Consider the following 26772-nt stretch of genomic DNA (forward strand, 5'->3'; position numbering starts at 1 on the left):
AAGCACCTCAAGTGCGTACTAGGCTTAGTCATTTGCCAACAGCCTTCATTTACTTTATGACTTTTAATCACCAGCCTGCCTGGCTACTCTAGCAGGTACTCTGGCCTGCTTCTGAGTGTAAAGGACAGAGATGGGATCTTCTCTCTGTGGCTGCCAAGTATTTGTGGGTGGAAGGCTCTTTCCCCAATAATAGCACAATTACCAGAAGGCAAAGTTGAAAGGAGAGTTGACAGCCAACCTCACCTCTGGCTGACATATCAGCACCAACATCCTCTCTAACCTGGGTGGCTTTAGACCAGATGGGGTGTGGTCTCCTGGGGTGGGGGTGGCTGAAAGAAGAGGTGGGTGCTGCTGGGGCTATGTCTTTGGGTAACACATTTCTTTTAAACCTTTTAGAGATAGGAATTGCAATCATCCTATCATCGGGGTGCTGTTGGTTTTAGTTATGCAGTCCTTCAGGAAGCTAGAGAATTTCATTGTCTGAGATAGTACACCTCACAGTTGTTTAAGGGTTTTATTTGTTTGTTTTTTGTTGTTGTTGTTTTTGTTTGTTTTTTTGCAAAATTTAATATAATCCTGAATGGTCAGGATATAATTACATTAAAAAAATCATACTTTGTTCTAAACTTTGTCCCCAAAGCTTCATATTTGCATAGACCAACTCTACTTTGTGGTTCGTGTGATACCCAACACTGCAACTGCAACACTCTTCGCCCTGCATTTGGGTTATTGTATGGGTGCATTAAATACGAATATATTTAGTTCAATTTTAAAATGCTGAAGAAAGAGAAGTGACATTGTATTCAGCTAGGCAATGCCTTCATTCTCTTAATTGAAAAAGATGTGTTATGAGCAGCTGTCCCTCAGATGTTTAGAAATGAAGCACACAGGCTCCAGGGACTGTGACCCTACCCTGGAGCATCCCTTTGGGAGAGCTCACCAAGCAGGCACTGTCCATCCTGGGAGCTGTCCTCACTTTCTTCCTGCTAGTGAGCAGGGTTAGGGTCTCCGCTGGAGATGCCTCCTCTTCCTCAGGCCATTCACTGGGCAGCTTCAGCTAGCCTGAGAGCTTAGTTGTTATGCCAGACAGAGAAAGACAACAGGATGATGGATGCCAAACAATCTAAGTTAAAATAAACTGGGCCAAACCAAAATGACTCTCCAGCCTCAGTGAGACAGCCATGTGAGTTGTGAGCTCTGAAAAGATATTTCCCTGTAGTCACTGCAGTGAGCAAACAGAAAAGCTAAGGAAGCCAAACTGGGTTCAAACAGGCAAGGACCAGGATGGAGAACTGACTCAACCATTAAGAGCACACTTACTGCTTTTTCAGAGGACCTGGGTTCTATTCCTAGCACCCATGTGGCTCACGACCATCCATAACTCTAGTTCCAGGGGATCTGACACCCTCTTCTGACCTCTGTGGGCACCAGGTATGAATGTAGTACACAGACATGCATTCTGGCAAACACTCATATGCATAAGATAAAATAAAAATTCAAAAGGAAGAAAGGAAGGAAAGAAGGAAGGAAGGAAATAAAGAAGGAAGAGAAGCAGACAAGGCCAACTTCTGCAGGCAGCAAGAGTTTCTTTGCTTAATCATTGCAAGAGCACTGGCTTCATTTGGCTGTTTTTTTGTTTTGTTCTTTGGCATTGGCAGGGCTCAAACCCAGCGCCTCATGCTTTGTAAGCAAATGCTTTACCACTCAGCTACAAACCCTGGCACAAGAACGCTGACTTTGAAAAGCTGTTATTTGTGTAAAGAAAAGAATCATAATAGAATCTTACAACTCACATCCTTTCAGCCCTGGAGAGGGTGTGATCACCCAGGTGGCCTGAAGAAGAACTGTGTGGGATTTATGGGTTGGTTTAAAGAATCCATATTTGAGAATGGGCTCTGTCCCCTGGAATTTTCAAAAACACTATTGGGGACCTTGACAAGTTACAGGTTTATGTACTATGTACTGGGGCTCTCCCCACCACACACACACACCTCTTCCCTGCTATGTTCTTATGGATGCATCTTTTTATACAGGTGGGTGTATCGGTATGTGGGTATGTGTTTATGTATTGTGAAGGTATGTTTCCTGGTGAATGGGTCTAGCAATTAGGAGCCATGGTACCAGCTTGAATACCCATATTAATGAGAATTTGCATCTGGAGGGCCAGACAGCTGTTTCCATCTTAAGCTTAATACTGGAATGGGGTGAACATCTTAAGTGGTAAATCCTTCCCTGACATGTCATGGGTGATCAGCCTTCTCCAGACAAATGTCCAGATTGTATCACACTGTTACGGGTCCTTCAAGTCATGAGATGTTCAGAATCCTTACCTGCTGATGCAGTAGAAAGCAATGAGCCGGAATAAATCTGCAAAGCTGATTCCTGAGCCTTCCAAGGAAAAGGCTAGAAAAAAAAAAAGAGAGAGAGAGAGATCCCAGAAGGTGGCTGAATCTTCCTGAGTGTGTCTGGGAAGGAAGGGCATCTAACACAGCATATGTAGGTCTGTCTCCACCCTCTCAGACTACTGTGCAGCTTATCCAAACCAGCTGTAAGGGGGTTGTCTGACAGCCAGACCCAGCTTTAAACAGCCAGGAGGCCGAGGGCGGTCTCCCTGACTCACTCTAAGCACACGCTCCACGCATGGTAAACACTCCCTTGCACAACAACCTTTCTGTTTGTTTTGAAGTTCAGAGCACAGAGTTGGGCAGGGGCAAGGGCTCATCTGGCAGCACTGAGATGCCACCAACACTCATCAGTAGTGGCTCAAAGGTCCCCCTACCCCAATCTTTCTTCTTAGATCATGGACCTTCAGTGCCATACTCCCTTTGACAAGTCAGAAGCCCTCTCATGCACAAGGCAGAGGAACGTGAACCTGGAGGGTTTAGGGCTCTAGAAATCAGTTCTGAAATACATTCTACATAAAGATTCGGAAGTCTGGTCCTCTCGCCTGGCCGAATCACACAAGTTCCCAAATACCACATGTATGGCTCCCAAATGGTGGGGGCAGGCAGGGGTGGCTTGGTTTCTAATCCTCATCCCTTGGCCAACTACCTCCATCTCACCTGTGAAATAGACAGGAACAGTTCCTTGCCAGCCAGAAGGATGACAGTAGAATAGAATTTGTTTTTAATGAAATATCTTACGTGAAAGAACTATACATGAATAATGGTGGTATTTACTCCACCCTCCAGAAATAATGCTAAAATATTTGTCATTGTAGTAAGCCCTTCTCCCACCCCAATCTGTATAGAAGACAGGCTTGCTGGGTAGATATCATTATCTCGGGACTCAGGCCTGCAGTAAGTCATTATGGATAGGATAATGCTTTGTACAAACTAGCTCTTTCAATCACTTGGAAATCCCTTGGGGAGGATTAGAGGAAGATGACTGAAGTCTTAGAATCTAATGGAGGAAACAAAACAAAACAAAACAAAACAAAACAAAACCTTCTGGCTTCAGGAAACTCAATAAACAAGGGTGGGGGTGGGGCATGGGGCTCCCTGACAGTGAGTGTGCTTCAGAAGAAAGGAAATGGTTTCCTTGTCATGGGGAACTTTGGAAATTGAGAGGGATTTAAAAGCCAGGAGAACTTGTTGCTGGTTAGGTCAGCAACCTTTCAAAAGCCAACTCAGAATAACGGGATCAATTTAATGTAAATTCATTATTCATTAACTTACTATACACTTACTGTCTTTAAAATGGCAGTGGGTCTAAAACATGATGTTGGATCATCTCCCACTGTATTTAATTGTTCCCCAGGTTCAGCCTGTTTGGGGGTCCTGTTTCCCAGCCACACTTGATTGTGTGAGTTCTGGGTTTACACTTGAATCAGAAGCAGCCTGGCGTTTCCTGTGCCAGGAATGTCACTTCCATGGATTCTATGCAAGGTCATTGGCTTAAGGAGACTGGACACAAGGGTAAGGGAATCTCATGCCTGCCTGTCAAGTAGCCTCAGTACCTTCAAATGCAGGGACCAAGACATGCTCCATCCTCGAGGCTCCCCAACTCTCCTGGCCTTCACCCCTCAGCTCGCTAACCTAGAATTTTCAGATCTCCCCACTCTGTTGTGCAGATCCATTTCCTGACCCTTTCTTGGAGACTGGCAGTACCTCGGAACTGTGTGTTCCCTCTTTTATTTAAAACTTGGCCTCTCGACACTCCACATTTTCAATGACCAGAAAGTAGACAACAGAAGGAAACCAAACAGTGCGGAGCACCAAGTCCCTGTAAATCTTCAGCTAGTCATCTGCCCATGGGGCTGGATTCATCATGATTAACTGCCTTTCATAGAAGACTGAACAGTGACTACCTGGAGGGAACTCGTGTGCTCGAGGCTCATTTAGTCATGAAGATGTGTAGATACATGTTTTGGCATTAGACCTTTTAAGAGGGCTCTGTTGCTCTGTGGTTTAGTCATCAGTAAAATCTATACTGCATCCAACAGGGGACAAGGCAAGAGAGACAGTCTACACTCAGCCCCTATCATGTGCCAAGCCTCAGGGTGCACACAGTATGCATGGGTTGTTTAACTGGCCTATGAATTGCTCAGAGGTTAACATCGTCTCACTGTAGAGATGGGAAAGCTGGATTCCAGGACTAAACACATATGTCTGAATCAACCTCCAGGCTCCTTCCCATCAGCCCTGCCCTCAGTATTCAGCACTTACTGTATGTGCTTTCCTTTATAGTAAACTCTTTGAGAGGTGACCCAAATTCACAGGGCAGGCGAAGGGAGAGGACTTTCTTCTGCATTTTGGAGGATTTACGAACCAAAAAGGTCTAGGAGAAGGAAAAAAAAAAACCATGTTAAGGAGATTGAAACCTGGGTATATAAATTTTTCTTATATTTGATGCCCCATGAATAAAGCACCCTTCCCAGCAGGAGTATACAGCTTGGTGCAGAACACTCTACAGAGAAAGTTCAGAGCTAACTGAGAACTTCTTCACTTTCAAAAGGGGTTTAGGGGCTGGAGAGATGGCTCAGTGGTCAAGAACACCGGCTGCTCTTCCAGAAGACCTAGGTTCAATTCCTAGTGCCCACATGGCAGCTCATAACTGCCTGTAACTCCAGTTTCAGAGGAGTAGACACTTTCACACAAACATACATTCAGGCAAAATATCAATCACATGAAATAAAAATAACTTATTCAAAAGGGGCTTAGAAGAACCCTGCTTTCCCTCTGACCCAACCCTTGTTTGCAGAGGCACTGGCACTCTGGTAACTCTTTCACTGTGGTAGGTATAATGCCTTAGCCTATGTCTCAAATAGGTGTCTTGGGTGAAACAAATTCTAAACGAAGTTCACATGGTCAAACTGTAGGTGGTAAACTGTTGAGTTCACTGGCTAATGAGAGGAACTTGAATTTAAGAATGAAAAAGCAGTTATTTCATAGTTTTAGTTTTTACTTTTGACTATGAATTTCTAGCTTCTTTTAAAAAATGAGATAGTATGCCAAGTCAGACAATGGCAAAAACCTTCAGAAGGAAAAAAAAATGGCTGCTGGGTTTGCAAGATAGGTGGAGGTTCTATGACATTCACCCCAGCCAACACTGAGGCTGCTCCCTCTGGTCCCAACATTGTCTTCACCTCTATGTTTTAGACCAAAAGAATTTCTAGCTGGGTGGTGGTGGCGCACACCTTTAATCTCAGCACTTGGGAGGCAGAGGCAGGCGGATTTCTGAGTTCGAGGCCAGCCTGGTCTACAGAGTGAGTTCCAGGACAGCTAGGCTTACACAGAGAAACCCTGTCTCGAAAAAAACAAAAAACCAAAAAAACCAAACAAACAAAAAAAGAATTTCTATTAATGACAGCAAGACCACCGGGCAGAGGCAGGCCTGCCATGTCCTGCTGTATAGGTCGAGTCATTCTAGCTTCAGGAAGCATCATCCACCTGGCCTACAAGTCAAATGAACTGTGTAGCATGGTGGCCTTGGCTAAGTCTTGGTCCCCGTCTACAGCAAACGGCCCTTCCTTAAAGATCCTACACTGTTTAGGATTAAACAGTGATTAATCCTAATCTGTTCTGGGATTAGCTCTTTCCTCTGGATTCAAACCTTACACTCTTAGCTTCTCTATCTTGCTACAGTATTTCACAGATGACCCCCTCCCCCCACCACCATGATCTTTGCCTTTCTTTTTATGTTACAGTACCCATGATGCTTTGGGGGAAGGTGTGACCAGAAAATCTTTTGAGTTTTTCTTCCCCTAGTAACAATGGAGCATCCGTGGAACTCATCTGGTTCATATATATGAGAACTCATGCTCTGGGACAGATTAAAACTGACAGATTCCCTAAAAACAGCATCCTGAGTGAATGTGTTTGGGGTAAGGGGCCCAAGTTCTGAGGGGTAGCTGTTGGCAGAGATGAAGCACAGTTCCCTTCTACAGGACAGCCAAAGCTAGCTACACAGAGCTCCAGGACAGCTAAGGCTACAGAGAGAAACGCTGTCTCAAAAAAAAAAAAAAATAAAAATTGAGACCTCCCTGGGGACCAATTAGGGATCAGGGGATCAGGAGTACACCCTCCATGCTTTGCTTCCTAAAACACTGCAGTCACAGGGGCTGACAAAGTCAGACTTGCAGAACACACCCACCCTGACCCTGTTTTTGTGAGTAAATCTGTATTGAAGCAGAGTTGCTTGTTCCCTCCACATATTATATGTAGTTGCTCTTGCCTGACAAAAACCTGTGCTGAGTAGGTATGACAGAAAAACCAACTATCTCTACACTCTGGCTCCTCACAGAGCTGTCCACAGACCTCTGCCTCTTGCTGAATTAAGGGTGCTGTACCAGCCTCAGTACATTTGTACATTCATGCCACCAGGACCACGCTTCTAGACACCTGCCTTTCCTTCACCCTCATTATCACTTCTGGTCCACAAGGCGCCTGTCCTCAGCCTGCCCCATCTTGTCAGGAAAACTCTGTCAAGAGCTCAGGTACGTGGATAGAGAGACTATTCTGCTAGCTTGCTCCTCATACAAGCCTCAGCAGGAATGGCTATGCCCCACCCCAGGAGGGGAACAGGGCAGGGTGGGGAATTACAGGGTAATGTCCTGCTCTAGAACTTTTGGCAGAAATACACAAGCACATACTTCAACTGGGAGAAAGTAGAAGCTCCCAGGAAGAAGTTTCTGACCATATAGACCAAGCCTGGAGGCAACAGCCCAGTATTCTGCTTAAGGAATTCTCTCCAAAGATGACCAAATGTTGCCCCTCATAGCCCTGAGTGTTCTAATGGAATTTTCAGTCCTGTCTGTTTCTGTTTTCAGGAAGGAAGAAAGAAGCAAAGACAGGCAGACTTACTTGTAAGGACAGACAGTGACAGAGGTAGGCCCTGGCAGCTGCAGGACTGTAAAGCTTAGTTTTGTATCTTGCTGCTATGACATTCCTCAGCTAGCTATTGCTAGCATTTTCTCCATACTATCCATGTATGGCTTGGTTACTTTGTATCAGTCATTTGCTTTAAGTCTTATTTTGTCTGTGATTTACTGTATTTGTCTTCTGTTTGGAAGTGGATGTTGCACAAAGTGATGTTCTACAGTGATGGAAAGAGTCTCTGTCCTGAGCCCTCTACCATGGCAGCCTCCTGTGGGTCCTGGGTACTGAAAATGTGGTTGGGTACTGAAAATCCATAACTGAGTTGCTAATTTCATTCACTGTAGTGTGTTAGAACGTAAATAGCTACAATGACAGGGAGACCTTATCATGGTGAACAACTCAGGATATGCCAGTCACTGAATAATGTTTTGTTGTTGTTGTTGTTGTAGTTTGCTTTTAAGAAATTTTTATGGAGCTGTGAAATGGCATTTATTTATTTATTTAGACCCAAAGTTGAAATCAGGTACTTTGTCAATTACTCTATGCTATATTTACTGAGATTGCTCAATTGAATCCAGAGCTCACAGATAGGCTGGTGGATCCAAACTCTACTCTAGTTCTCATACTTTGTGTGACAAGTGCCTTATCTACTGCGCTATTCCCCAGTGACATATTATGTCTGTCTGTTTGTTTGTGTATATGTGTATGCATATATATGTGTATATATATATGTATGTCCAGGCTTGTTTTAAACCTAGATCTTTCTGCTTCAGCCTCCCAAGTGCCAGGATTGCAGATATGGGCTACCATGTCTAGCTAGAGTGAGTGGCCAGGAAGCAATGGTCCCAGATAGGTAGTAGCTCCTAACAGAATGAGATTTTGATTCACATGGAAAGCTACTGAAAAGGCAAAGAAAATACTGGCAGTCCAAGAGGACAAGTCTATGGTGACAGACCTTTCTAATGTTGTATTCCCAGATGAATGGCTGAGTCCTACAGGGTCTCTTGACTCAGAATGAAAGAAGAGAATCAGGGGCAACCAAGGATCCAGAACCAGGCTTAGAAGGTCAGACCCATGCCTCTGGCCAGGGACTCCTCCTTCATTTGATGCTCTGGCACCCTGCTGAGCCATACAGTCCCATAACTGAGCGGATGAAGACAGGAAGACAGGCCTAGAAAGGTATCTACTCTTAGAAACTGTCTTATGGAGCCGAGAATTTTTCCTGCATTTGACGTCTACTTATGGAAGCCACATGACCCAGAAGCTTGAAAGAACTTTCTGGCAACATCTCTAAGTGTTTCTCTGTCAGGCAGCAGCATGCCTGCCTCAACTTCTGAGTCTTGGCTCTTACCCCAGGAGGCTGGGCCTGCAGGACTTCTGCTGCCTCCTCCTCACTCAGACTGAGCTGCAGCCATATGGGATGGGTATGCAGGAGCCGATCTAGAATGCTGAGCCTGTTGGAGAGGCTGTCATAGCCAGAGTCTCGGGGACATGTCTTCCCATCCTTGTCTTCAGAATAGCCACCATCCTTGTGTCTCACCATGCTAGAAAAAAAAAGAAAAGAACAGGGCTCAATGACAGATGCTATCCCCCTGGAACTCACTGGTCAAATCTGTCCCAGCATATGCACACCACGGGGTCACTGCCCTTCAGTCTAAAGGTATGGAGGACAGACATGTTTCCTATTTCACTCCACCTGTATTTTCTTTTTTTTCCCCCATAAAATTAGAGTTTACTATGTTTTTTCCTTTTAAAAATATACACAATTCAGTATATATTAAATTTTTTTTTTAATATATTAAATTTTTACTGTGAATAAAATACAGCATTATGTTAAGGAGTCACAGTTACATTAGCTATGGATTAACTGTAAATACATTATTATGTTAAAGAAGTGAGTATATTAAATATAAAGCTATGATTCTCTTTTTAAAAATTTTTTATTGGATATTTTATTTACAATACAGATGTCATCCCCTTTCCCCATTTCCCCTCCCTAGGACCCCCTATCCCATCCCCCCTCCTCCTTTATGCTTTTATACCATTTTGATTGCATGCATGTATTAAGGTCAGTTCTAAGTTGAGGGTCTAGCAATACAATAGATGCAAATAGTCAAGGAACAAGCAATACAATAAACAAATAGTCAAAGAAAAAGCAAGGCATTAAACCCAATTACCTGAACACTCCCGTGATCACTGTTTCTTACTCATATTTTCAGAAGGTCCTAAGCACCATAAACACTGTTTGGTTTAGGGCTAAAGTATTTGTTACTTGGAGGACAGACCTTCACACTGGTAAATTTCAGGCTTATCGATGCCTGAAGTCTAAACGCTTAAAAGCACTTGTCATGAACACAAGTTCTGTTGCACTTTGCAGGCAAAACATACTTGAGGATATTTGTTCTGTATCTGAATGATTGGTTTTCATTTCTTCTTACAAGCCTAAACATTCTTTAGCCCCAACATTATGGATAATAAAAATATAATTAATTCAATGGTACTGCATGCGATGTTTATAAAATCACCTTGACATTATTCATAACGGCCAACAAATATGTCCTAAAAGCTTTTTATAGTTGGGTGTGCTGAGGTGGCACATGCCTTTAATCTCAGCAGCCAGGCAGTAGAACTAACGCAGATCTCTGTGAATTCAAGGTCAGTTAGGGGTACATAGTGAGACCCCTGCCTCAACAACAAGCAAGCAACCAAGACCCCACAAATAAACAACTAAAAAAAAAAAAAGAAAACAGAAGAACAACCCAAAATGCTACTAGTGATAAAAGGCTAAGCTGTATCACTCAGCTACAAAGTGGAACGCTACCACACGATGCACCTGGAGAACATCATGCTAAATGAGAAGAGCTAGGTAGGTGTGTAAGTCCATCACCTGTTGTGGTGGTGAGGCAATGGAGCACTGAGCTAAGGTCACAGAATCATCTGACTCTATTACACAAGATCAGAATGGGAAAAGTCTTAGGGAGAGAAAGTAGGTTAGTGGTTGGCTAAGAATAAAGGAGAGGGAGATGAGCATCAACTGCAAACAGGTACCAGGTGTCTCTGGGAGTTGTAGGAAATGTGGTATGTGGTAATGGCAAGGACTACACAATGTTATGAATCCACTAAAAACCCCGGAACGACTCACGTCCTCCAAATGGGGAGGTTTTATGGTCTGTGAATCATATCAACAAACAAGCCTCCTTCGATGCCAACATTTAATTGTAGGTGAGGAATGAGCAAACTGAGGCCTGAGGATGTATGGAGCTGCTGAACTCTGCAAGCACGTGATCACTTCTCTCTTGAAGCACTACACTACGAACTATGATGCTGGTTTTAAAGAGGGTGCTGGTCTAGGCACACATGTGTATCACTGGTGTGATTCTGGCACTTGGAAATGGAGGTAGAAGGAGCAAGAAATCCAAGGCAGTCAAGCACAGGCCTCTACCCCAGAAGTTTGGATAGCTTTGAGTTGGAGGCCAGCTTGATTTGCATAGTGAGTTCCAGGCCAGCCAAGGCTACAGGTGAGATCCTATTTCAAAAACAAAACAGAACACAGCACAAGACAAGGATCAGAGGCCAGATCTTGATCAAGGGCATGTCCATGCTCTTCGGGAGAAGAGTCCTGAAATTCTAGTCCAAGGTTGCTTAGCTCTGGGTATTCTCTCTCTCTCCTAGCACTGATACTCTTCCTGGTTCTGAGGAAACAAGTCTCTAGCAGTCCTGAAACAGGCAGTAGGAACGAGAGACTTGATCTTTGTGGCCAAAGATGAAGGGTCCATGTGGGATACATTCAGTCATTAAACACACACCCAGGGTATGTACTGGATAAAGCCTCAAGACTGGGAAGGATGGGAGAGTGGAGGGCTGCAGAGAGAAGACATGAGATTGTCCATGTGGGTGATGCTAGTCCTCAGAAACAGCCAACTCGTGCTGATCACCTCTGTTGCTGAACGAGAGCACTGGGAAGACCAGGGACCATCCCACCCCTGGCCCCAGTGTCTTGGTTTAATACAGATCTAAACAGCCTCATATTTCTTCTTCTAGATGCATAGCTAAAACATCATCTACACAAGAGGCTGAGGCAGGAGGATCACTTGAACTCAGGAGATCAAGACAGTGAGATGCCAGCTGTCCTTTCTGCAGAAACCCCCTGCAGTCCCTTTGGGTGTTCTAAAGTGACTATTCATAGAGGTAAAAGAACAAACTCTTCCAAGGGAAGCTGGTGCTAAATTCCTATTGCACAAGTGAGTTAACTGACAACCACTGCCTCTCCACCCTGGCCATCTACAAGGACCATCAGAGAAACTTAAAGAAAGTCGACAGTGACAGTGCTCCCCAGGTCAAGTCAATGACACACTTTGGGGCAGGATGTGGGTATAAGAATGCAGGGGATCCCAACTGGAGCCATGTTTAAAGACTCCATACTTTGCCAAAGTTTTGAGTGTGGGGATCCTTTGGGGCCTGGTGAAGCCACAGACTTCTGGTTTTGACCCCTCACAATTCTGATTCTGTAGGCCCTAGTGGACCAGAGCCACTGCAGTTCTCCCAGGGTCTGGGGAACAGGAATCTTGTGCATCTGAGGACTCCAATATATGTGTCACTTGTCTGGAGAGCTAAGCAGGAAATGTGCACTTTGGGTTCTGATCGGTTCGCTGTTTGGTTTTGTTAGGGGACTAAAGGAGGGGAGTGGTAAAACACCACTAAAGGGATGCTTGAAGCTCAAAATAAATATTTCAGAGCCAGGGAGATATGGCAGTACAGCACTTGCCTAGTATGTTCAAGGCCCTCAGTAGGTTTCTCAGCACTTCAAACCAAACCAAACCAAACCAAACCAAACCAAACCAAACCAAACCAAACCAAACTAAACCAAACCAAACCAAGAAACATAGCCCAACAATTCATCACTTTATCAAACTTTCACAAGTCCAAATCTGACAGTGTTTAACTGTGGGGTTCTCCTCCCACTTGTGTCAAGCAAGTAAGAAGGTATTTCATTTCTCCTTAGACGGTCACATCCCACGAATCTTCCCCAGTTTGAAGTTTTTTTCTGTTTTTTTTTTTTTTTAATGCTCTTTGCTTTGATGACTGGCCTCAGCCTAAGCAGCCAGGGCCCAGACAGGAAGATGGTGAGTAAGATTCATGGAGCCTCATAAAGAAGAAACCATAAATTAGACCTTGCAATTAGTCTTTGGTATTGACTTGATCCAGCCAGCCACGTGAGGTTTATAGTGTATTATTACAGGACAAAGTGGCTTTTATCAGGGATAATCTTCAGAAAAGAGCTGATGTCAGGTGTATGCTCTCACCCCTTACAGAGTTCTCTTTCCAGGACAGGAGCCCACACTCTGGTTGTTAAGGACACTGGCTACCAACACCGTAGAGCCTCCTCATTCTCCTGGAAATGCCTGCGAAGTTGTATCTAACCCAGTGGTTCTCAACCTTCCTAAGGCTATGTCCTTTTAATACAGTTCCTCATGTGGTGACCCTTAACCATAAAATTGTTTCATTGCTACTTCAGAAATGTTAGTTTTGCTATTGTTATGAATCATAATGCAATATCTGATGTTCAGGATATCTGATATGTAACCTCCAAGGGGGGCCATGACCCACGGGTTGAGAACTGCTGTGCCCTCTCCCTGGGAAGCAACCATTGCTCATAACATACAGATGCGGCTAGAGAAGGGAGTGACCTTCTTGTCTTAAGATGGGACATCTCTGGAGTGAGATTTAGAGGTTTTGTTTTTTGTTTGTTTGTTTGTTTGTTTGCTTTGGCTTTGTTTTCCTTTCTATCTCCCTTGCTCCCAAGTGCCTCTCTCCAGAGACCATCTGTACAAGAATCCATCTGCTTCTAGAGAATTCCACCTAATACAGACCTATCTGAGAGTAACAAAAACCAGCAACTACTAAGACAGACAGGCGTCTCTACGTAAATGAATGCTGACAAAGGGTGTACAGCTCAGAAAGGTAGTAAGGCATCCCATGATACAATCCAGGCACTTAAAATAATGACATAGTCACAGTGAGATGTCCCAAGGGCCAGCCTCAAGGGTGGAAGGCTGATGTCCCTCTCATAGCTGGTCCAGACATGTGAGACCTTGACCGCCTCCCTTTCTGAGCATCATTGTTTTATTTGTATATGGTAACTCCAACACCAGGTAGTGACTCTTCCTTACGTCTCACCTGCCTGAGAGCAAGCATATGGATGTATGCTAAGTCCAGTAGATAAAAGATCATTAGGAAAAGAGGAGAATCCTGGTAGGACAAAGGGACTTTAAATGTAGGAGGGACTAGAAAGAGTAACAGAAGACAAGATATTGTATATTTTCTCTCATATGAAACATCTACACTTAACAATACACACATATGATATAAAACAAAAGGGACCATTTGAGGAGAGGAGTGGGGGTCAGCAAGAGAGTGGGAAGCAGGACAGGGGAGAAGATAAATACCCACTGGAAAACTCAGAGCCTACATCTGTTGTCATGGAAACAACAGCCCAGCATCATGGCTCTGAGTTAGACAGCTGAGTATTCCAACAGAGCTCTCAAGCACCTGTTGCCCCTAGGTCACACCTGACTTACAGCTCTTCAGAGTGTGGGATGAGTGGCCTTTTCATTTTCTTCATTTCTGGGAACTGGGCATTCATAGTTGGAGGAGGTGGAGGGGTCAGTAAGAAAGAGAACTCTCAGCAAAACAGCCAGGGTGACGCTGGACTTAGTTTCATTAGAATCAGCAGGATTAGGCTCATCTCTGAGAAACTGTGGCTGAGCAGCAGAGTCAAGGAGAGACACTCTTTCACTTTCCGATCAGAGCCTGGAAGTCCGAAGAGTCTACAGTACAGCATCAGTTCTAGAGACCACGGCATATCCAGATGACTTCTTGAACATTCCAGCACACTGCTCCCTCTCCCATGCTCCATCTAAACACATCAGAAGTCTTTATTTTGACTTTGTAGTTTAGTTTTGGTTTGTAACCAATGAAATGTGAGACAGTAAAGTAAAAATATATAAAAATTTGAGGTTAGGGTGTGTAGCCTAGGATGGGCATAGTCTTGGGTTTGAGTCCTGGGTCTCCCCAAAATAGATGTATTAATTATTAATTAACTAGTTAATTAAAATTGATGTGAAGTTGTTTCAGTCAGAAAAATATTAGCAGAGTAAATTCAGACTATAATTTTCCACATGTAAGATTCTTAGTTCGGGTGTTATTAACAAAAGGGGGGGGGCAAAAAGCCAGATTCTTACTGCCAGTCAAGAACAGTCCATATCCACCTGGCTATTGTGTCTCAGCAGATGTGCAGTGCTCTGGATGGTCCAGTCTTTGGCCTTGGAGTGTAGAGACTGTCAAATAAAAATTATAGGACTCCATTGTTATAGACTAAATTCCTGCCCCAGGCCTCAACAGGTAGCCTGAAATCAAAATGGAGTCACTGCTGCTCAAAGTCAATCAAGTTGTTATCTTTCCTTCAGAGAATCCCAGCAACAAACAACCCCCAGAAAAAATAAACAGAGAGGTAACAGCCAATTTCCCAAACAAGAAGACTTCAGTTGACTTAACCTCATTCCCTCTGCCTTAAACAAGTAAAAAGGTTACCTAAAGTAGCCCATGTTAACCAGTTGTTTTCTTTCTCCTCCTCCTCCTTCCCTTCCTTCTCCTCCTCCATCATCATTATCATTTTTTTTTTCTGAGACAGTGTCTTTCTGTATCCCTGACTGTCCTACCATTTGTTATGCAGACCAGACTGGCCTCAAATTCTCAGAGATCTGCCTGCCTCTGCCTCCCCAGTGCTGGGATTAAAGTTGTATGCCATCATCACACCCAGCCCCTTTCTCCTTTTTTAAGACCACGCTTCACTATGTAGCCAGGTTGGCTCAAATTTGTAACCCTCCTACCTCCATTCCCCAGGGACCCACCTCCTGTATTGTCTGGGTTAGGCAGCCTCCTGAGACCTTCCTGTATCCCTCGATTACTCTCTTCCTCTTCCCACCTTACAAGGAAACTTACTTGGAAACACCCAAACCAATTTTTAAAAATCATTCTTGTTTCTGGCTGTAAAACAACCTCCTGTCTCTTCAGCTCATGGTTACTTTCATTCTATTTTATGGAATGATATGTTGTTCCATCCCACAATTGAAAATAAAGACAATTAAGATCTTTAAACTAAATTCTAATTTTGTCTTCCCATTGTCAGAACAAATCACAGTAAGATTACAAAAACAAATACAACAAAAAGATTCCTAAATCTTTGTGTGTAAAAAACATCTATATTGAGTTGAGCAACTAGGACTTTTAAAAATTGGGGACCATTTTTTCCCATTTAAGATAGTATGTGTCTCATTTTTCTTTTAAGGTTTGTTGTGTGTTTGTCTTTAAAGTAATCATTGCAGGCCAGGGAGGTGGCTCAGCTAGTAAAAGCAGTGTCCACACTAGCCTTAAAACCTGATTTCCATTCTCTGGAACCCAGGTAAAAGTGCACTTGAGTAATCCCAGCATCCCTAGAGTGAAGTGAGAGGCCAAGATAGGAAGCTCTTCCAACATAGAATCTCTCAAAAGGCCAGCGGCCATCTACCCTGAAGTACTCAGTACAGCAGCAACAAGAGAGCCCCTAACTCAGCAAGACAGAAGATGAGACTCTTTTTAAAGGAAAGTAAAAATATATAAAAGGAAAATTAGCTTAAAGAACCCATGAGTTAATACTAAAGATAGGAGGGAAAGGAATAATAGGAAAGAGGATTGAAATATGGGGTATGACATCTTAGATTAGAAAATGAGAATCTAGCTGGGCAGTGGTGGCGCACGCCTTTAATCCCAGCACTTGGGAGGCAGAGGCAGGCGGATTTCTGAGTTCGAGGCCAGCCTGGTCTACAGAGTGAGTTCCAGGACAGCCAGGACTACACAGAGAAACCCTGTCTCGAAAAATCAACCCCCCCCAAAAAAAATATTTACACATCTTTCTCTTGGATCCATAGAGAAGACCAACGTGTAAGATCTAGTCTTTGTCAGGTTCGCCCCACCTTGCCAAGTTTAAACTGCTCTAACTTTATTAATTTCTCTGGTGGTAGGGATGGAACCCTGGATGCATGCTAACCACACACTCCCACAGGGCTAAGCTATTCTTGACTGTCCATTGCTCTATCTGGCTCCTCCGACCTGTCAAAACTGAGCTCAACTCCTAGCCTCCCCCCCTAATCTCCTTCAGATACAGGTTACCCGTGGCTGGAATCTCCTCACTGCTGTCTGTACATCTCCAAAGCATTATCCCTTTGCATGCTGATCTCACATGAACCACGTTTAAGCTCAACCCAGAGCAGGCATGACCAGAGGCTTAAGTGGGAGGTAGTATGTGGATAGTCCTTGCTCCTGAACAAGAGATAGATGCTCATGCATATTTGGTTGGAGCTTCATTCTGGGGCCCCTGTGTTCAACCTTAGATACTGGCCTTCTCTCAGTCAAGCGTTTGGATAAGGAGTCTGTGGCTGCTTAGTTCTAGCCTCAGGAGACAAAGTGTTCTTGTTTGTGTGTTTATCAGGAAATGGGTGGCCAAAGTCACTGCAGCTACCAAGCCTTTGGCCATCTTGAGGCCTTGGGCCAGGAAGCAGCCTCATTCTTACAGAGTAAAGAATCTGAGGTTTTATCAGCTCCTTCCTCATTGCTCATGGATTCCTCTTACAGACAGCCTTTCTAGCCCTGGGGTAGAAAGCCAATGATGATATTTAGTCTCGATTTGCAAGGACAAAGTAGGACACTGTTGACAAATACTCTGTCTAATGTTGCCAAATACAGCATGCTTATTGCAATACTGGGAGAAGGAGCTTGGTGCTCACAAGAGAAACCAGAAAATAGATAGCACTGGTGAGAACAACCCTTCTGTTAAAGCAGGTACCCTGACGGAGGCTTGGAGAAACAACACCAGGGGACCAAACACAGACCAAAGTGGCTTTAGCATTCACCTCCTGAATTCTCTTTGATCTGAAGTCTAACTACCCATCCCTGGTACACATGAGTGCCTTAATGGAGGACCCAGGCTTCTTGCTTCAAGAGGTTAGTGATCAGGCCATCTTAAGAACTAAGGACCAGACAGAGGATAGAGTCTTGTGTCTATCATGATTTTGCTCATATGTTAGCAGATCCTTGATCTTGTAGCAAAATGCCTGGCAGTGGCCAATCAGATATCACATTTAGTGGGAGATGAATCCTAGGCTTTATAGGGCTTGGGGTGGCAGTGATGATGGTGGTGGTGGCAGTGGTGATGGTGGTGGTTGTGACAGATGGTAGGGCTGAGGGTGAACTGTTTGGGGCAAAAATATAGGTTCCATATGAAGAACAATAAAGAGCCCATACAGAGCCGGGCGGTGGTGGCGCACGCCTTTAATCCCAGCACTTGAGAGGCAGAGGCAGGCGGATTTCTGAGTTCGAGGCCAGCCTGGTCTACAGAGTGAGTTCCAGGGCAGCCAGGGCTACACAGAGAAACCCTGTCTTGAAAAATCCAAAAAATAAAAAATAAAAAAGAGCCCATACAGAAAAAAAAATACTGTATCTGATAAAAATATTTCTGGCACAAATAGTAATTTCTCACACATATGCCAAGCACACAAAACTTCCCAGAAACCTTCAATTTCAACAACACCTACTGGTTGGTGCTGTATGATGATTGCTTAACACCTTCAGGCACGGCAGCGATTCCTGACTCTCAAAGCTAAATTAAACCCCTCTCGGTTACATTAAGCCTGGAGATGAAAGGAGCCCTGATCCATCCCCAATGACACAAGACCCTAGTGTGCAAATTTGGCTTATAGCCCAAAGGTTGGCAGATGACCTGAGAGGCCTTCTACTCACTAGTCAAGACAGGGAGGGTAATGGCCTAGGACTGGGGAGCCATGATTTTGTAAAGTCCCTGCATATTTAGCTGAGTTTGGAGAAGTAGTTGAGCCATCCAACTTAATTCTTTATTTGAGATGAAAATGATAAAAAACAAAAAATAAAAAAACCTGAAAAAACAAAAAACAAAACAACAACAACAACAACAAAAACCCAAACCACCAACCAGAATCCACACAGACCCACTTTTCTGAGTTGTGGCTGCCTTTCTGTTCATTCTGTGGTACTGGGGTCAAATCAAAGCCAGAACCTTGTGCAGGCCACACAAGTGCATTATATTACATTGCATTAGGGTCCACATTTTCAACTTCTGAAGTTTCCCAGCATCCTACAAGTTACCACTTTAATTCCCTGAAGACCTCTTATCCTTTCAAACTCTAAAAGGAAAACGAAACCCTACTATATTTTGGGCATGGATTTGATTTCCGAGTGGCTGAGGGCTATTACTTCTCTCCGGAGGAAGCCGCAACTTCCTGAAAGTGATTTCTACTATTGTACAGCAGGGAGATTTTTATGAGGAGGAAAAAAAACCCCACATTTTTCTTTAAAGGATTTCATTTGATTTTTAAAATTTCTACCTCCTGAGGCCCAGGAGGAAAGTACTGAGAAATGGGGACAAAACCTGATGATTGTCACCTAGGGCAGGCGGCCATTTTCACACAAGAAAGACTGGGGGCGGGGTGGCGGTGGAACAGTGATGGGGGTAATTCCACTCAGGAGCTTCCTCTTCAGCTCCAGATGAAAAGGCCAGATATGGAGTCAGCCCTGGCAAAGGCTTTCATTTGTTCTTGTAAAAATAAGAAGTGGAAACAAAGAACCTGTTGTCTTGGTTGCCCTTGGAGCTGAGAACAGGCTGGAGGAGGAGCCAGGCTGGCTCTGCCCTCTAGCCTGCAGCCTCACAGGAAGGCACATATTCCCTACATGCGTGGTTTCTACTACTTAAGAGCTTCCGGCTGTGCCGATGCTATTGCTTAGCTGGACCAATTCGCCAGCAGAATTCTAACCAAGCACACAGCTTGTGGCAGAGCGGAGTTAGCCAGGAGACAAAGCTGCCAAATAAAATAGGACAGGGCTACAGCTTAGTGGTAAGCACCTGTCTCTGGAGCAGGAGGCATGAGGCCATGGGCTTGACCCTTAAAACCAGACAAAGAAAAAAAAGTGTAAAATGAATCTAGCCTTAGAGTGTTGCCAGTGTTACACTTACATGGCTAAAGTCTACTGTTAACAGAGACGCCAACCATGACACGGAATGGTGTCGCTGGTTAAAACAGGAACTCCAATAAGGGCCCTGGCACGGGCCTGTAGTCCTAAACACTAGGGAAGCTGAAGTAGGAGGATCTAAGAATAGACCAGCAAACAGAGAGAGAGACTGATGGAACACAAGCAATGACAACACAAACGAGGAAAAACACCAACCTACACTAGCACCCCAAACTCAAAGTAGAACCAGAATATTAAAAGAAACAAAACAAAAACCACCTTCGTCAGTCGGCAAACATTCATTCATTATCTACTGTCTACATATTTAGTAATGCAAAACAAAAATGGAGGGCTACTCACTGCTGAGATAAAACAGCAGAGATAGAACAGTACCTGGTTCTGCCACAGTAGGTGAACTCACGTTTGTTTGGGTTTTTGTTTTTTTTTTTGAGACAGAGCCTTCTGTAGTCCAGATTGACTACCAACTTACTTTGTAGCCAAGGATAATCTTGAACTTTGTGACTCCCCTGCCTCCTAAGCTGTTTTTGTTTGTTGTTTTTGTTTTTCTGAGATAGGTCTTTCTTTGTAGCACCGGTGGACCTTAGAGTTCCCATCCTCCTGCCTCAGCATCCCCAGGGATGGATAGAACCTATGTACCACCATGTCCAGCTTCACCACACATCATCTTTATTTTCTGATATGTGTTTTCCTCACAATATACACACTAACTGTTAGTAATCAAGAGAAGAAAATTAAATGCTCTTTGGAAAAAAAACTTTCCTAGATACCAAGAATTGAGGCACACTGAATGGCTCTCTGGGGGTGTTTGTAATCGGAAGCTGTTCTCACCTGCGTAATTAATTCTGTAATGAAGTGATGTCAGATCTCATTTTTTTTCTAAAACCACCACTGACCTGGAATTCTCCAACTTCCCTCCCCGAAGATCTGGCACATTCCTGTATTCCTCTGTATTCATCCCATTATATGACACCCATTTGTTTACAGTCCTCTCCTTTCTATATTGTGTAAATCTCCAAGCTCCACTGGGGGAACCTTAACAAATGTATCCACTCAGTAAATACTCCCCTTAGGCTGGACACAATCGTTGTCATATTGGCAAGAGCATGAGCAGAGGATTGGCAAATCCTCACTGAATTCTTTGAAGTCATGTTGAAAATACTCTTAGGGCTTTTAGGTAAGCCAGCTCAGGGGATGGTTGGAGAGAAATGGTCAGTCTAGCAAATGTATACTCACTCCAGGCAGGATAGAGCACGTTCCCCCAGAGTTAGTGCTTCACCTAACCCAGCTCCACAGGGTTCACTTTTGGCTGCCTTTCAATCATGACCCAATTTGAAAAGCTTCTCTTTCTGGTTTCCTTGAGAAAGAGTGGGAATGCTCAAAACATAGGAGAAATATGTGTTTACTTCTTCAAACAGACAAAGTCTAAGAAGGGACTACAAACTTGTGAACATAAATCCCTCTCTTCAAAGAGTCTAAGATACTACAAAAGAAGCCTAGTATTCTGTAACACATGGTTCCTACGTGTCTCATATTTTTGAAGAAACCAGGGCAGAAGTCATAATAGAGGAAGAAAACCACTTGCCTTTCCCGTCTGTACCCCAGAGTGTTGCAAATGCCAGTCGAGAGCTCTACCATAGAGTGGTACCTCCCAGCTCTCAAGCCAAGCCTTCTTTTAAAGATGAACTTGGCTTAGGTTCTAGGACTGGCTTCTCAATGACTCTTTAGCAAATGCCCCAAGTCTGGAGTAACAGTGACCTATGGTTTAGACAGGTTTCCACATGTGATGAGAGGAAACTACTTACTGGCTAACATGACACATGATGCAGATAGTGTAAGGAGACAAAAGACACAGTGACTTTTCATCTAGTGGCTTAACCTGGCTTCCCAAGGATATCATGAATGCACTCTCTAAAGTTTTCAGAAGAGCAACAGAATCCAGAGTCTCTTTGAAGAAAGATGGGGAAAGAATAAACTGAGGTGGCTTTGAATCCCATATTTGAAGTCACTAAAGGTGAGGATGTAAGATTTTTTAAATATGAGAAGCCGTCCTGGGTATAGTAATCTTAAGGGCAGAACTACAAAAATATCTATACGATATTTATAGTTATAGATTCTGTTAGTGGCCTGAGTCAACTTAGTTCAGGAAATGCTGAACAGTTCTTCAGACACACGGACAGTGTGTACCGTAGCACACCTGTAAGTCCATCAGTCAAGAGGCAGCAGCAAGCACACCAAGAGTTCGATCACAGTGGCCCAGGACTTTAATTTCAGCACTTGGGAGGCAGAGGCAGGAATCTCTCTGTGAGTTAGTGGCCAGCCTGGTCTACATAGCAAGTTCCAAGCCAGCCAGGGACACTTAATGAGATGCCTTCCTCCCCAAAAAGAGTTCAAGGTCATGTTCAACTACTCAGTGAACTGGAGTCCAGCCGAGGCTACATGAGACCCTGCTCAACCAACAAAAATGCAAAACAACAACAAAATCCAACTCTGACCTGGAACCAAGTCAAATATCAATCAATAGCAGAATGGTTTAAAAGTTTTGGTGTGTTCACATGATTGGAATATTATTTTTTTAAAAGTTGAACAAAAAAAGTCAGACTTTTAGAGGCATATGCTGGTATGATTTTAGTTAAATAAAGTTGGAAATCAGGCAAAGCTAGTATAGGTAGAGCATGTACATAATGAACTGAGCTCAATTCCCAGCATCAAAATAGAGACCAACAATAAACTCATCAATCAGAACAACCTAGATCACTGCCAGCCAGGACACTGGCTAGACTTGAAGTGGCTGGCTATGACCAGAGGAAACCCTTGGGCATGTTGGGAAGCTGTTTTCTGATCTGGCTCTTGCATGTGTGGTTTCTCTGTGAAAACTCACTTAGCTACCTACTCATGTACTCTTGCTGAATTAAGTTTAACACTGGTGGATTGTTTTAAAAGTGGTATCCTCGGGGGCAGAGTTCTTCAAGAAGAGCACATACAGAGCAATGTATTGGAGACAATTCTCTCACTAGAGACATGTTCTGATGGAATTCCCTTTCCTCTAGATCAAATGCTCTCAACCTGTACATCTAGACCATTGGAAAACACAGATATTTACATTACAATTCATAACAGTAGAAACATTATAGTAGCAACAAAAATAATTTTTTGGTTGGGGGTCACCATAAAATGAAGAACTGTATTAAAGGGTCACAGCATCAGGAAGGCTGAGAACCACTACCCTATATGGAAGCCACAGTTCTTTCTTGTGATCTGGATCTTCAAGAGAAGAGAGTAGTGGTTTTGATGTAACTTCCCTTTCATTGTTACCATGAAGCTCAAACCTCTAGATAGGGCAAAGGTGGAGGGCAACTGCTCAAACCTCTAGATAGGCCAAAGGTGGAGGGCAACTGTTACATTCTAACGGTATTAACTAGAACTCTCTGACTGTGAGGCAGGGTGACAAGAAAGGAGGGATAGGACCACAGACATCACCCAGGGTTCCAAGTCTCCCTGCACTGGCAAGCTGCCAGCAAGAGCAATATCCCTCAATGACTGTGTCTAGGATGACTGTGTGTGTATGTGTCTAGGATCCTCTGGAGTCCTGAAAACCCAGTGTGGGCCAAGAGAATATATATGAGATCTTTTTTAGTCCCTCTTCTTCAATTGAGGACAGAGGAGTATGTAGGCTGTTGGCACAAAATGATGAGCCCAGGGAAGATGTGAGTGGATTAGAAAGACTTGGGACAGAGTGGCTTGCAAGAGGACCCCAAGGGTTCGATTACAGTCCTTGTAAGTTTGATGCAAATCTCTCAAGTCATAAAGAGGATCAACCAGAGAGGACCTAAGTTGGAAATCACCAACATGTTGATGGCATCAAAGTCACAAGACCAGATGGGATTAACTTGAGACTCTAGAGACTTTCTTTGTAAATATACATTGCATCTGCCAGGTGATTCTGTGCTAAGTCCTTTATAGCCTCTGGCTTGTGTATTCTTCCTGAGGATGCTATAAAGTTGCTCTACTATTATTCCCATTTTACAGATGTGGGCATTGAGTACAGAAATCCTCAAATATCTTAGATAAGGTCAACTGGATGAAGAGCAAAGAAACAAACAGAAGAGGTCCAAGAGGTCTGGGTATTCCAGGGTTAAGGGGGTCAGGGGACAAGGGAGCACAGGATAGAGGCCAGAGCAGCAATAGGGGAGGGGAGAGGAGTCTCCAGTGTGATGTCCACATACCAAAGTTCTGATCCTCTTGCCGCCACTTCCCAAATGCCACCATTATAGCATGTGCCACTCTAGCCTGCTTAGAGACAACTTACCATATACACCAGGATGTGTGCAGGTGATAGGCAGTGCTAGGGACAGAATACAGCTGAGCCATGGCCCCTCCCTTCTTTTGTTTCTCTCTGAAATGAACATACTGGACAAAAAGGATGGCTCAGTATAAAGTGTTTGATGTGCAATGACAAGGACCTGAGTTTGGACATCCAAAACCCACGTAAAAGCTGGACAAGGTAGCCTGTACTGTTATCCCTAGTGCTAGGAGGTGGAGAGGTACTGAACGCTCAGTGGCCAGCTAGAAGAGAACTACCTCAGAAAAAAATAAGGTGGAAAACAGTAGAGGAAGAACACTTGAGCCAACGTTTGGCCTCCACAGGCACAAGTGCATCAGCTCATACATACACGGGATGATGATGGGAACATGTACCTCCTTCCTCCTGGAAGATGGGTAACAACAATACTAGAGTATCCCAGTGGCTGTGCCTTTGCTGCCAACAGAACCCAGTAATCGCCCCAGGAACAGAGCTCCCCCCTGCTCAGATGATAGCCATTGCTGGTCCCACTTGCATTAGTAAGGAACTGTCTCTTCTGTGAAATACTACATTTGTACACATTTTGCCCTTGTCTTTCAAGCGTAGTTGTTTTTTCTATATCACCCCATCAATTTGATTTAACACATTTAGAAATGTTATTCTGAAAAGGAGTCCAGGGCTCAAGAAAACATTAAGACTGCAAGAGCATTTCAGAGTTAACCATGGAGTAGTGAAATGCTAACCCAAGCAAGGGAATAGAGGTCCTTTACTGCCTAGGAAACTAGCTTGGTATTTAACCTCAGGTTCCATCAATTGAGGAAGTTCAGGCATTTTGCAATGGCTATTGGGAGAGATAGGAGAGGCCCCATCAGATTCATACTCATGAAGAAGGAACTCGGAGGAAAGTGACAGGGGTGCATTTGTTACATCTGGTGCACTGGAAGAATAGCAGCAATTCTCCAGGAAGAATGGAACTGCTAGCTAGCTGCCTCCCTCCTTCCTTCCCTTCCATCTCTCCATCCTTCCTTCCTTTCCTCCCTTCCTCTTCCATCCTTTCTTCCCCTTTCTTGTATCATTTTCCCCTTCTCTCCCTCCTTCCAGGTTTAACTTTCCATCCTCCTGCATCAGCCTCTGAAGTCTCAGGATCATAGGTTATATATGCTCATCCAACTCTCTCTACAGCAATAAGACAACCCCAGGGTTGAACCCCTTGTACCCATGGCTATGTCTTGCCTTAATTCTGGAAATAACTCAAAGTCTCCTTTTCCTACCTCCCTGTTGCCTGACTCTCCTGATACCTCTGCTGGAGATATGGACAAATTAAAACCAGTCACTGCTTCTAAAAATACTTAATGCCCAATCGTCATTGGTTTGGTGTTTCAGCCACATTATCAATTTCCACACGAGTAGAACAAGCTTAATAATGAACCTCTGCCTTATAGGAAGATACAATGGGCTGGTAGCTACAAACCCCTGAGGCTGACACATCATAAGCACAGTGTGTGTGTGTGTGTGTGTGTGTGTGTGTGTGTGTGTGTGTGTAACAAATATTTGCTACTACTATGTCTGGCAAGTAAGGTATCTCTAAAAATGAGTAAATTCCACATGAATGAACACAGTATCCAAAGATATTAGTCTGAACAAATATTTTATGGTGGTGTACTTTTGGTCATTCTTTTTGGTTTTTGTTTGCTTATTTGTTTGAGACTAGGTCTATCTATTATATAACTCTGGCTGACCTGGAACTGGCTATGTAGATCAGGTTAACCTCAAACCCACAGAGATTACCTGCTTCTGCCTATGCTGGGACTAAAAGCATGCACTGGCATGACCAGTCATGTCCTGCACTTTTGGTCATTCTTAAATTTGGAAAGGAAAAGATGAAAAGAGATATTAGGGCTGGGAGTGTGGTATTCTCAGTGTAGTAAGGCTCAGTAGTATAACACATATTTAGCACATACCACAAATAAACACAAGCGATGTTGATGATTAAATGAACTCCAGCTCTCACCCTATTATCTGCTGAGGTCGGAAAGCAAGATCTCAATGGTTTGCAACCCATCATTCCCCAAACCTTGACAGCCTCTTTGACTTAGACTTAGGGGAGATCTCTTTCACTCTGTGTCTGTCCCCTGCAGAGCTTAGGGGTCTATCTCCCAACATTGCATTTCCTAGACATGGAAGAAACAAATGTCACTAAATTCTACTCCTTATCAACCTAAACTCCAGTCTTGCTTAAGCACAGCAGTGCACAGTCTAAAGGTCAACCCTGTGCTAAAGTTCCAAGAAGAGCCTTTGAACTATGGATATGAGATGGGGGAAAATCACTAACTGAAAACCACTGTGCACTGTGCATGTGTTTCAAGTTTATGGGAGAAAACAATTTAACTAATCAAAGCCCTTCACACTGTGGTATAAAGAAAGCACTAAAACCCAAGAAGCATGGAGGGACACCTGGTCTACCTCCACTGCTTTGTAGAGATGGCCTGTAGTAGATGGTATCTAGAATTTGCCCAGCTAAGGCAAATGCAGCTCATCCTGAAAAGCATGGCATATAGCTCCACCCTCTAGCTGCCTAGCACCTGCCTCCTTGGATTGGTGGTTTTTGTTTTTTTTTTTTCTCCTTCAGTCTTAGGCAGAGAACAAGTCAGGCTGGTTTGAAACTTGCCTGGGCAATCAGTGTCACCTGGTTTGTCTGCATATCCTATGACTTGCAAGCAGACTCACACCATAAATCTTAACTTTGTACTATTCCATGAAGCCTCAAGCAGGGAAGGGGATGGGGGATGATGAACCTGGTTTTTTAGGCACCAATCAACACGTCTATCATTCTGTAGCAATGGCATTCTGCTTCTCTGTCAACAACGAAGGGTATTATCAAAGAGCTAAGAGGCTTGACCTTCAACCTACAACCTCACCTCTGACCCTTGTAAAGATAATTTTCCAGCTCAAAACCAGCCCCTCCTACATATTCAAAGTGTGTGCAGCATGCCAAACCGGCATAGTCATTTACAACCTCATTCAGTTATAAAACCCCTGATGGCTTTTCAGGTTAAT

General features: G+C 43.8%; 1 protein-coding gene across 4 annotated transcripts in view; it reads right to left on the bottom strand.

Annotated features, from left to right (window-relative positions):
* Rin2 (Ras and Rab interactor 2) overlaps window positions 1–26772 on the bottom strand; it is a 168638-nt gene that overhangs the window by 35432 nt on the left and 106434 nt on the right. For 3 of the 4 annotated variants that reach the window (XM_028756574.1, XM_028756576.1, XM_028756577.1), the window contains 3 exons: window positions 8671–8863; window positions 4668–4779; window positions 2331–2403 (listed from right to left, as the gene is read on the bottom strand). In XM_028756574.1, coding sequence (XP_028612407.1) covers window positions 2331–2403; window positions 4668–4779; window positions 8671–8863 — 378 coding nt within the window. Of the gene's footprint in view, window positions 1–2330; window positions 2404–4667; window positions 4780–8670; window positions 8864–14587; window positions 14597–26772 lie in introns of those variants that run through there. The other variant, XM_028756578.1, reaches the window with a different exon arrangement.

This window comes from Grammomys surdaster, unplaced genomic scaffold, assembly GCF_004785775.1.
Source record: "Grammomys surdaster isolate TR1022 unplaced genomic scaffold, NIH_TR_1.0 129, whole genome shotgun sequence".
Classification (NCBI taxonomy): Eukaryota; Metazoa; Chordata; class Mammalia; order Rodentia; family Muridae; genus Grammomys; species Grammomys surdaster.